This window comes from Belonocnema kinseyi, chromosome 4 (assembly GCF_010883055.1).
Source record: "Belonocnema kinseyi isolate 2016_QV_RU_SX_M_011 chromosome 4, B_treatae_v1, whole genome shotgun sequence".
In the NCBI taxonomy this organism is placed as follows: Eukaryota; Metazoa; Arthropoda; class Insecta; order Hymenoptera; family Cynipidae; genus Belonocnema; species Belonocnema kinseyi.
This window is the reverse complement of record NC_046660.1, coordinates 75,839,878-75,852,537: the sequence shown is the minus strand read 5'-3', so window position 1 is coordinate 75,852,537 and position 12,660 is coordinate 75,839,878. Positions and strand designations below refer to the sequence as shown.

At 28.5% G+C, this 12,660-nt stretch overlaps 1 protein-coding gene across 1 annotated transcript in view; it reads right to left on the bottom strand.

Moving 5' to 3' along the window:
* Positions 1-12,660, bottom strand: part of LOC117170965 (lachesin-like) — a 266,217-nt gene that overhangs the window by 13,579 nt on the left and 239,978 nt on the right. Inside the window, exons 7-10 of the mRNA XM_033358007.1 lie at positions 10,554-10,691; positions 5,222-5,371; positions 3,960-4,028; positions 3,032-3,100 (exon numbers count right to left, since the gene is read on the bottom strand). Coding sequence (XP_033213898.1) covers positions 3,032-3,100; positions 3,960-4,028; positions 5,222-5,371; positions 10,554-10,691 — 426 coding nt within the window. The remainder of the gene's footprint in view (positions 1-3,031; positions 3,101-3,959; positions 4,029-5,221; positions 5,372-10,553; positions 10,692-12,660) is intronic.

Here is a 12,660-nt window from a genome sequence, read left to right as displayed (position 1 = left end):
TAAAATATAAACAAAGCAGAAAAACAGAAACGATAATGTATTAAAAAAATAGAGTTAATCAAAACAATTCAGAAAAAATTATAATATCAGCTATTTTCTTGTTCAAAGTATAAATTCTGTAACTGTATTTTATACAAATAAATATTGTTGAAAATGTTTTGCAATATAAATATTCATAATACTAAAAAAGTAACAAAAGACTTTAAAAAGTTCCAGATACTTGTATGTAAAGGAACGTTATATTTATGAAATTTGTATCTGACTTTTCCAAAAATTTTCATAAAAAATACAAAATTTGTTAAGAAACTTTATCAGGTTTACATTAAATTATAAAACAGTTTCGTAATTTTCTCTTACTTGCAACATTTCAGAACTTTTAGATTCAATGTATACGAACTTTAACAATTGTAACTAAAAATACGAACAATATAACTAATAAAACAGGAGACTAACGACAAATAAACATTTCTAAATTTTTAAATGAAAAAAAGGATGAAAAACGATTATTCAAGAAATTTAATTATTCAGAAATTTGTAAACTTCGAGAATTTCAAATTACTGAAGTTTTAAATCTAAGAAAAAAAATTATATTATTTTTATCAGTTGAAATAGTGTTTGAAATAGAAAACTACCGAAATTATGAAATGATCGAAATATGAATATCCCAAATGTTTAAAGTTCCAAAAAATAAAATACATACTGGAATTATTTAATTAATTAATATTACACAATAATATTATAAAAAATTGATTATTTCCAAAATCTTCTATTTGAAATATTTTTTCCGGGAATTTTGCAGCGTCAAGGATTTTACTTTCATTTATTTTCAGGCGTCCCTTTATTATTAGGAATTTAAACATTTGGGATTTTGAAATTTTTGTAATTAGTAATTTCTGGAATTTGCTGCTTTCAACAATTTACGAATATTGGGGTTCTAAAAGTTCTGGTTTCACATTGTCGAACATTTGAAATTTCTTAAGTTTCACATTTCAACTAACTTTTACTTTCGGAATATTTCTATTTCATTTATATTATGAAAAATACGTTTTTCGCCATAAAGGGATAATTTAGCGAGGAAGAATCTCACATCATATCTTCCATATTACTATAAATCTAAAAAAAAACAAAGTGGCAAGAAAAAAAAATAGTTATGCCAATTATTCCCAAGAAACAACTTTCTCAGATTTTACTATAGTTATCTCAAGTTAAAGAACGAGTACTGTTAAAAATAAATGAGAAAATCAGGACAAATATTTACATTACTAATTGTAACTTATTTTTAAATGAAAAAAATCTTGAAATTTAGAAAAATATATTTCAGGCTAAAATTGCTCATTTACTTTACCCAAACAGAAACCAAAAATATAAATGCTAGTACGTACAATGTGACGAAAAAATTGTTGGGTGGAAAACCAAAAGATAAGTTTCTGAATATTTTCATTGACAAACAATATATATCAGCCCCTCACGATTCCGCGACTGCAGCAGGGCCATAATTAATTCAAACAATTAAAAAACATCTCTTTCTCTTAAAGAAAAATTACTTAGGCATTGATTGGAATTTTTCGCCTACCAGTTTTTTTTTCACTCGAGCTTGAATTTTTAGTTTAGGTCACATTATCCAAAGTAGCCATCCGTAAATCGAAAGTCGTTATATTTCGATACGTAATAAATTTTTTAATATCTCTTATGTAAGAAAAGAATTTCTCATATTTTTTCAGCCAACAAATTTTATTGACAATTTATCAACAATTGAAATTTAATGTTATATCATCAATATTTTTCTTGTAAGCTGCTGAACGGATTTTGATGATTCTCAGGTTGAAATTTGTAATTAAAAACGAAAAATTAAGCAATTTTACTTCTAAGTATAAAAACATAAAATTCGTTTGAGAAAATATCAATTATTTATAAATAAATTAAACTTATTCTTTTGAAAGAATGAAAAAAAGTAATTCTATATTTTTTATAGAGCATGTGGCGCATCATTCGGGTGCTTGATGACTTTAAAATTACTTTTTTTTTAATGTATATTGACTACTTCCGAAAAAAAAGTGTGGCTACAGCGAACAGCAGAGTGAAAGTTTTCATCAAGATATCGGAAAAACGGAGCGTAGGTATCTAAACGAAAGGAATGTGGACATTACGACGGTCTTTTTCTTGAATCTTAAAATAGATTCACTTGTATAATGAATGAAAAGAAAAAGAATGTCGGTAGAAAATGTTTCAAACGAATTTTCTTTTAAGAAAAAATAAGTAAAATTTGTTTTTAAAAAAATTAGTATCATCTCTAAGAAAAATCGATTTTTTTATATTTTGATCAAATATTTCTAGAATATACGTTTTTAAACAAAAATGTCAACGTAATAATCGTAAAAATCCTTTTAGCTGGTCATGAGAAAAATGTTGATCACCCTGTTACATTAAATTTCGATTGATAATAACTTTTGCAACAAAAATTTCTTTTTGACCAAAAAGTATTAAAATCTTTCCAAACAAAAAGGCTAGTAAAAAATTTATTTTACAACGAAAAACACGACTTTCGATTTATGGTGGCCTACTTGGAATAATTCGCCAGAACTAAAAATTCAAACTTGAATTCAGAAAAACTGATAATCAGAAAATTCCAATCATTGTTGGTTTTGACTGTGCTAGAGCAACAGCCCAATGCTATATAGGTTGTTTTTTTTCCTCAACCCACTTTTTTGTGTGCCTGTGTTATTAATTTGAAATTGGATTATTTTACTAGAAATGCAACCAGATCCTAAACTGCTGATCTGATTTTCATCTAAGTTTACATCGCATTTCTGATTCAGACGAGATAATAATAATAGCATTTGGGTGCAAAAAAATAATACGGGTTCAGTAGAGAGAACACAGGTTGAAATAGTTGAACGAAATCTCAGCAAAATGAAAACCGTGCGCATTCAAGTTCGTGTTTTAATTACCCTAATTACTCTATCGAAGATGTCGCTCGATCGCTGTGGGAGTTCACGATATACGGAGTCTGTTAAAATAGATAATTACTGACCTGAATCTCGCCATTCCTCAACCTCATAGTCGATTGGCCTCTGTCGTGATTTCTTATTACCGTTCCTCCCTGAGGAAAACAACAAATTTTCTTTCTTACTTATCAATTTTCAGAGATAAAAATCTCTACTCTTATATTTATTACTTTTTACTTAATTACTTTTTAGGGGTTTCGTAGCCCCGGACAGAAACCCTTATAGTTACAATCAGGTGTCTGTTTGTCGTACTTTTTTTGCAGGCGGGGAAATGAGTGGAAATGAGAGAAGGGCAAGTAGGTTAAGTGTCAGGAAAGTAGGGGTTATGAGAGAAGGAAAAGTAGGGGAAGTGACGGGAAATTTGGGAAGGGGAAGTACGGGGAACATGGGAAAAATAAAAAAGATGAAGTAGAGAAAGTAAGGGAAATGAGTGGAAGTAAGGGAAAGCAAAAAAAAATTATTAGAAGTTTGAGAGTGTAATGTGGGTGAGTGGAGGGAAGGGCGTATGGGGAAAGCGTTTGATGAAGTGAGCGGGGTGCAAGGGAACGTATGGAAGTAGGAGAGTGAAAATATTGGAGAGGAGGTTAGAATAACTTAAGTAACTTTAAAAAAGTTACGAAACCCTTTTTTTAGGCACTCGGTTCCCCTTTTGGCGATTTTTTGTCTATTCTAACCTTAAAAAAAATAACACGAAAAAACGAGTACATCTCTTTGACTGATCTGAAATGATTTATAATATTGTCTCTCTAAATTTAATTATAGTGTCAATAAACAAATTTATTTTAAATAATTCGGCAGGTTGTACTTACATTTTCGCATCAATTTATATCAAAGCAAGAAGTAATAAAAAGAGTAATACTTCCTTTCATGTTAAAACTAATCGCCTTTTAAAATAGTTATAGTTGTATTAATAATTGTAAATTTGTTTGTATCTGAAAAATATTGGATTTATACCATTCTGTTTTGAAGACGCCGTGGCAAAAAGTGACACTTGCGTCGTCGTAGTGGAAGGTGCTGGTATTTCTGTAAAATTAAATTAAATTTATTACTTAAAACATTAAATAAAATTACATTATTACAAAGGCAATCATCGATAATACACAGTATTGTAGGAATTTTTATAGAGCGAATTTTGTCGTATTTCAGTATCGAAAAATAATAAACTGATATAAATAGTTTCATTACTGTAAGAAGGAACGTAAGATTTCAGGAAAAAGGAATATCATTAAACAAAAATTATATAAGCTTAAAATATTTTCCTCGGTACAAGAAATTCCTAAGCTTAGGTTTTAACCAATCGATACTTTTATAAATTTTCCTGAAATGAGAATTGCATTTTAAAATATTCACAAGATTCGCAATCTTTCCCCTATTCCTCTGTTTTACTCTTGTTTACAAAATTGCTCGGCTTTCGCCTGGTTTGAAGAAACTTTCCTGTTTTCTCATTATTTTTTTTGAGGGTGAAGTGAAATAATAGTACTTAATAAGTAAATTCAACCATTATTATGTAAACATTTAATTATTTTTAACCAAAAAGTCTACTATGATAGTTATGGTTTGGAATTTATCTCGTTTTTTTTTTAATTCTACTGATAGGTTGCAAATTTAATAATTTTGTTGAAAATGGAACAATTTTGTGAAATGTCATCCATTTTATTCGAAAATTAACTACTGGAAGAAAATTTAAACTACTTTTTGGAGAATTAATTTTTTTGATTAAAGATTCATCTCTTTTATTGTAAATTTTATTATTTTGTTTAAAATTCTTTTCCTTTTTGGCTAAAATTAAATTTTTCAACAAGTTTAGGTGTTTAATTTTTTGTTGAAAATTCAAGCACTTAGTTGAAAAATGATATTTTTTGCTTACAAATTCAAATATTTGATTAAAATTCTAACTATTTGATTGAAATTTCGTGGGTTTTTTTCAATTAATTTTTTTCTACTGAAAATGTATCTGTTCAATATTTCATTTTGAATAAGAAATCGATCATTTCTGCTTGGAAACTGAACTATTTGTTAAAAAAATTATGATATTTATACGTTTAATTATAAGATTAATTTAGTATTCTATCGATCAGTGCTTGTACGAATTTGTAATTATCTTGTATTATCCGGTTCCTTAGAGAGCTCCTTAGCCCTAGGAACTTTTCTTAAATGAATATAAAAATAAATACAAATCTAGAATTTTGGGCTGTGAGTTCTGGATTTGAACTCACCATCTAATTTGATGACTCCATCCGTTCCTCCTAAAGAATTTTGTGCGACACATTTGTACGAACCGAAGTCTCTGGGTCCGACATTTCTGATCTTGAGTAACATGTATTGATTGTAATCACTTTTTGTAGAAATGGCTTCGTACTTGTCTCCTGCAACGGAACGGTAATTGCCTGGGCAAGTAAAATCAAATCCTTTTATCACATGAAGGAATGTAAACACAAGCAGACAAGATCTCGACTCACGTTCAACTCTCGAGATGTGCAGTTAAGAAAAAAGTTTCACAGTTTGCCAATTTCAAAGATACGGATCGTCGATATTGAGAAGTAACTTTTCTTGCTTGCCATTTTTGAAGCCCTTTACACTTATCAACAGTCAGCGAAAGCTGAGAAAAACTTGAGGAAGGAATAGAAGTGAAACGAAAGTAAATAAACGAATTTTCACTTTTTCAAAAGTTTAAAAAATATTTATCAGTGAACAATTTTATCCATTATCAGTGGTCTGTGAAACGAGAAATAAATGTAATTCAACCGGAATTGAAAATATTTATTGAATTGATTGTCATTATGAAAGAATAATAGATATCAGTGCTTGTTTATAAGAAAATGAGTAATTAAAAAGATATTCTTAATTTATTATGCAAAAAAAGGAAGGAGTCGCTGCATTTGACTGATTTCAATTGTACATTTTTTTCTTTCATCCTTTATTTTGTGTAAAGAAATGTGTTTACACTTTATTTACTTTAGTAGTGGTGGATCATTAAAAAGAATATTTTCTCTAAATTAAAAAAAATCCTAGATTCAGCTAAATTATGGCGAGCTGAGTTAAAAAAAGACGGAAAAATTTAATTTTCTAAAAAATCGGGGATTTGGATTTGGTTTGAAAATAACAAATGCGACAATTCTTTTATAGAAAGAAAAATGTGGAAAATTAAATTTCCTAGATAAATATATTGCTTTAAGATAAAAATTCCAATTTTCTTAGAAAGTATGTGAAATTTTTTTTCTATCGGACAATATTTACTGCTCGTTTATTCGATATGAAAATTAAAATTTGTGAAAATTAAAAAAAAAATGTTTTCTAAGGACTCAAACTTTCTGGAAATTTGCTTATATTTAAGATTATTACTTGAGGAGACTAATATTAAATTGAGGATTTAAAAGAAATTATTTTTAAAATTTAGAGTTTTTTAAATTGAACAAAAACATGTTTTTCTCTGGATGTTTGAACGTTTTCAGCACTTCGATAAATTTTTTCAAGAGAAAAAAAATAAGATCCTATTTATTTTTCTCAATCTGAAGAAATTTTAATTTCGACATATTCAATTTCTCAGACAATTTTTGCTTATAACTCAATTCAAAAAACATATTCTTATACATTTTCAAAAAATTCTTAATTGAGCAAAATATTTTTTTATTTATAATTTCACATTAGCATTTATTTTAAAAACTGTAAACACATAATATGCTCCAGAAATCTGTAAGTGGAAGGAAACATTTTCTTTTAATTTTGAAAAATTTAAATTTTTAAATCCAGACAAATAAAGGGAAAGGCCTACTTTAGAATACACGTCCTCAATTCCAACTCAAAATTGTTTAATTGCTAAATTAACAGTTTGGAAGAAAATTGCAGAATAATGAAGCTTGGGGTTGAAAATGTTCAAAAATTTCGTTACAACTATTTTTGCCTACTAAAAACAAATATTCAATGATTCGAATTAAAAATATTCCAGTGGGCACAAAATTTGGCGACGTCTTTACGACATCGTTACGACATCTTTACGACAACTTTACGACATCCTATGTCCATGTCGTTAAGGCCTCTTTACGATATCGTAAATAAGTCGTATGGTCTGACGATGTCTTCACGATATCGCAAAGACACCGAAATGAAATGGACATAGGATGTCGTAAAGTTGTCGTAAAGTTCTCGTAAAGATGTCATAACGATGTTGTAAAGAAGTCGCCAAATTTTGTGCCCACTGGGATTGCTCTAAGTACTGATTTCCGGCATTTTCCGATTCCCTTCCTATTTCCCAGTCACTTTGTATTACTTATTTTGATCTCAATTGCATTCCTCTTGTTAAAAAAAATACTGTTGTGTGAAAAATCTGATGAGCATTAAACTTAATAAATTAACAAACAATGAACAAAAAATTTAAGTCGTTTCAAAACTCTAGCCAGAATCGTACATAGATTTCGTTTTTCTGCACGTGAGCAGATTTCCATAAGGCGTTTCGGAAAGATCACAACCTTCACTTTTCAAATATACCAAAAACAAGAGCGAATCTCTTGTGCAACATTAAAAATTAGAGCATGATAAAATTTGCGATAGAAAATTATTTAAATTTAAATACCACTATTTTTATATTTCATAACAAAGCTTCAATAATTCGATTTTAGAATTCCTATCAATACTCATTTCGGGCATTTTCATTTTTCCTCCATAGTGCGCAGTGACTTGACATTATTAATTTTTCCCTCTATTTTATTCCTCTTGTTAGAAAAAACAGGTTGTCATGTGACATATTTCGTGTGCATGAAAGTTACTCAATTCGCAAACAGAAGGCAACTAATTTGCATTGGACTGGGAACTAAATCTGAATATCTGCTAAATATTAATGTAAAATTACAACTTTCTCTCGTAGAGAGAATAGAAGGTGGGAAATGAGATTAGTCTTTAATTCCAGAGACAATCGACATGTTACTCTCGTTAGGCGCATCTTGACGACGACCTTTAATTTGAAATCTCATTGTCAATATGAGCTGCAATCACATTTCGCGAAATCTCATCTTTCTGATCCCCCCCCCCCCCCCCCCCCCCCCCCCTAACTCAAATCTAAATGCAGTGTGTGACATTTCCGGAACATATTGCCTTCGAGGTGATTCTGGTTGGGCAGTCGCGTCACGCACATTGTGTTGATTGCTTGCTTTAATCTTCTGTTCATTTCATTTCCCCTTTTCTCTCGGCTACTGTCCCTCTTGAGCGGCTTTACTCTGTGCAAACTACATGTTCTATTCAAATTTTCCACGACACAAAATAAACAAAACTGTATCATAGAGAAAACGAGCTTTTGAAATAAACGTGAGTGAGATCCGCCCCATGTGAAAAGACTCTGCGTAGAGTGTTCCATGAAAAATTTATACTGAATGATATAGCGTTTTTATAATTTTATTGCTATGAATCTGATTTAGTGACAAGCAGGAAATATTCAAATGCATTAAAGAACGTCCAATAATTACGTAGGGATGATTTTTTGTATTTTATACCCACTATTGTCAGAATTCGCAGACATTTTTTGCCCCCCCCCCCCCAACGTAAGATTTTATATTTTTTACTCAATATTTCCATTATTTTTACATTAAATAAAATTTGAGAAGACTTCTATAGATTTGAACAATTTTTTGGCAATTTGAAAGGATTTCAACAGATTTCAAGAGATTTTAGGACATATCAAATAATTATAAGTTATTTCAAAATAATACAACATTTTTAAGAAATCTAACGAGACTTCTATACATTTTTCGGCATTCTGTGATATTCCAAGGGATTTCAAAATATTTTAAAGGATTGCCAAACGATTTTCAAATAATATAAAGCATTTAAAGCGATATACATAATTTATATGGGCTTCAAAATATTTTAAGGATTTAAAGGGATTTTGAAAGATTCCCACTCCTTTGCAAGATTTCATTAAAATTTAAAAGAATTTGATATATTTATAGGGAAATTGTAACTTTTTTAATATTTCACGTTGTTTCAAGTATTTCAAATCAATTTTTATGAATATCAATGTGTTTTTAAGAACTAGAGGAAATTTTCGTCGAATTTTAAAGACTTCAATTGATTTCGAGGTTCCTAAACGATTTCGCGGAATCTTAAAAATTTTGAAGGAATTTCCTGAGTTTTCAGACGGTTATAAAAGACTGTGCTCAATATCCATGTAATTCAAAGGGTTTTTAAAAATATTGTAGGAATTACAAGGGATAACAAGGTAATTTAAAAAAGTACCAAATTTGAACAGAATTTAAAGAGATTTTATTTCATGAAATTTCATGAGATTGTAACAGATTTAAAAGGACTATAAAAGTTTTAAAGTATTTTAAACGACTTCATATAATTAGGAAAGGTTTTACATTTCTTAAATGATTTAAACGATTTCAAGGGTTAGAAAAATATAACCTATTTCAATTTCAGATAGAATTTTAATTTTTGAAAGAGACTTTCTAGGATTATAAAATATTTCTATAAGTTTATGCACATTTTATAGAGTTTTAAGAGGTAACAGAATATTTCTTAGGAGATTTTTAGAAACTTCAATATATTTTAATAGAAGTAAGGGTATTTTGAATCAAGAGATTAGGTGCGATTTCAAAAGACATAATGAAATTTAAATATATTTTCAAATAATATAAACGATTTGATATAATTTCAAAAAATTTAAATAGCTTTTATAAGATTGAAAAATAATTGCAGTGCTCTTAGGAGATTCGAAGGGATTCCAAGAATTTGAGGGACTTTAATGAATTTCAAAGGCGTATCATAGATTTTAAGGGATCTCGTAATATTTTAGAATATTTCACGTAATTTTAATTATTTAAATCTCTTTTATGCATTTAAAGCAATTTTCTTGATTTTTACAGCAATATTGAGTATTTAAGGAATTTAAAGAGTTTGAAGTCATTACCTGGTACAGTTTCAAAACTAATCTTAATTTATTAATGAATTAAAAGTAACTGAAGAGACTTTAATCAATCTACCCAAATTGTACGTGATTTTAAGAAATGCCGAAGAATTTCGAAGTATTTTTGGACATTTTTAGGGATTGTGAGAGATTTAAAAAAATATGAACTATTTCAAAAGATGTCAAAGGATTTTAATTCAAGAGATACCAAAGTATCGTCACCCTTTGAGTGTTTCAGTTTTAAAGAAATCTCGTGCAATTAAAAAAAAATCATAGAATATTAGGTCTTTTAATCACTTTTCGGAAATTATAAGGAACTGCTGTAGATTTGAAAGCAATACAAGGGATTTTTAACAAATTAAAAAAAATTGAAGCGATTTCAAGTATTCCAAAAGATTTTACGGTACAATAGAATAAAAAGTATTGTTAACAACCAAGCAAGGTTTTGATTGACACATTACGAAAAATAGACCAATTTTACCTCTTCAGAAAAAAGTCATACATAATTAGTGGACGTGGATAGTTGTTCGAAAAAAATTGATTATTGTGATGATTAAATTATTATCAAAATTAAATTTTCATGGAGGGCTCTTAACCGAATTTTTTCAAGTGGAATGCTATGAAAATATTGAATTAAAATATAAAATTACCAGAAACAATCATGTCCCCGTGATCGGTTGTCCAATAGTTTATTGAGTCTGGGTAAGCTTCGGTGTGACACTCCAACGTGACATCTTGCCCAATGTAAGCTCCTTCCAATTGGTTTGGTATCGATAACATTGGAGGAACTGTTGAACAGAAAAAAATAACACGGGAGAATTAAAACATGAATTGATGAAATTTAATTGAATAAAACACTAGAAAAATTGAAGTACTAAGCCTATTAAAGTATAGTTATAGCAATGGACAGAAATGGTTTGAAAAAAACGAAAAATAAAGTCTTCCTTTAGAAAAAGAAAGAAAATAGTTTTCATTTTCCTTCTGATCCTTAATTTCTTTTATTTCGAGATTACCTCATATAAGAGGGATTATAAACGTGAGTTTTAGCTCTGCATATAATGCTGCATTCAGAAGATAATATAGTTAATGGAGGATAAGGAAAAACGCTTTATCCAGCTTTGAAATCCGACCAGAATATTATGAAAAGATTAGACATAAATCATTTTGATTTTTCTGTCGTAAAATCAAGTTAGATTGGAAGTTATTATCCAGATGAAAACATTTAATTGAGTGGGATAATTTTCTTTAGACCCTTGAAAATTTTATTTTATTTTTATGAGTTATTTCTACATAATTGAGAAAGTCTGAAGTTCACTTATTCTTTTGCGTATAATATCGAAAAAAGTCACATTATTATAAATATCGAAGGTCCTTTTCTTTAACCAAATAGGTTATTTTTAGAAAACAAAGTCTGTACATTATTTTTCAGAAGGTTGAAATGAAGACAATTTTAGAAAATTGTTACAATGAACCATTTTCAAGTTAGAGTGTTATAAAGAGTTTAATTTGCACTGAAATTTACACATTTAAGGGTAAATATGTCAGAACCTATTGGAGCGTGAAATTTCAAGGAACTCCACTCAGTAAAAATAATTTTTCGAGCTCACGGCACCCGGAGTTTACACATAATAAAAATACTTAAGAACTTCTCTGTTCATAATTTATATTTTCGGGTTGCATATTCAACTGTTTTCTGAAAAATTTGTCTTTTGGCTTCAATATATAAGAATGTGGTTACAAATGAAACTATTCAGTCAAATTTTTTTATCATCTATCATGGTTAAAAATTTTATTTTTTTTGTTGAAAATTTCCTTTTTAGTTAAAAATGTAGTCTATTTTCTTTGACTTGAATTCAATTGGATAAAAAACTCATTTTGTTTTTGAGAAACAGTTTTGTTTATATAAGTATTCAAAGATTTGATTTTTGACAAAAATATATATTTCTTAGCTGAAAATCCAAATACTTTGTTAAAAATTGATGTTTTCCGATTAAGAATCAATTCTATTGTCAAATGTTTATATACTCCGCATTAAAACGTAATTCTTTTATAAAATTTTTGACGTTTACGCTCAGAAACTTCACTCTGGTGTTCTTAATTATTCTTGTTAGGTAGAAGGTCAATGTTCTTTGCAAAAAAATTATGTATGTTTTTTCTTGTTCAAAAATAATTTTTCAAATTAAAATGTAACTTTCCTATTTCTGGATGAAACTGAATTTTTCACTGAACATTGAATTACTCAGTTAAATGTTGAAGTTTTTGGTTTAAAATTAATTTTCTGTCATGATTTGTGATTTTAGTTGAAAATTGCTCTCTGCAGTTGAACACTCCACTCTTTCATTAAAAATTCATATTTTTGGCCGAATGAAACAGTTTTTTATTTAAATTAAAACAGTTGTTGTTTTAAGGGTCAATTATTACATGTTTTGTTGATAATTCTTCATCTGATGTTGAAAAAAATTATTTGGTGGTTTTAAACTACCTTCCTTAACGCACATTGTTTTATTGTTAAAGATTAAACTACTTAGTCGGAAACGAAGTCTTGTTGAAAATTGAACTATCTGGTAAAAGCTAAATCTTTTTGTTTGATTTTTTAAAATTAATTTTTAACCTGAAAAGTTATTTATTTTCAACTTAGTTGAAAACCAATTTCTGTTAGTACGAGGGTAGTTCAATAAGTCCTTAGAATGAAGTATAAAAACAATTTTTTTTGGGTAAATTTTTTTTTTATTTTTCAACATAATCTCCTTGGAGCTC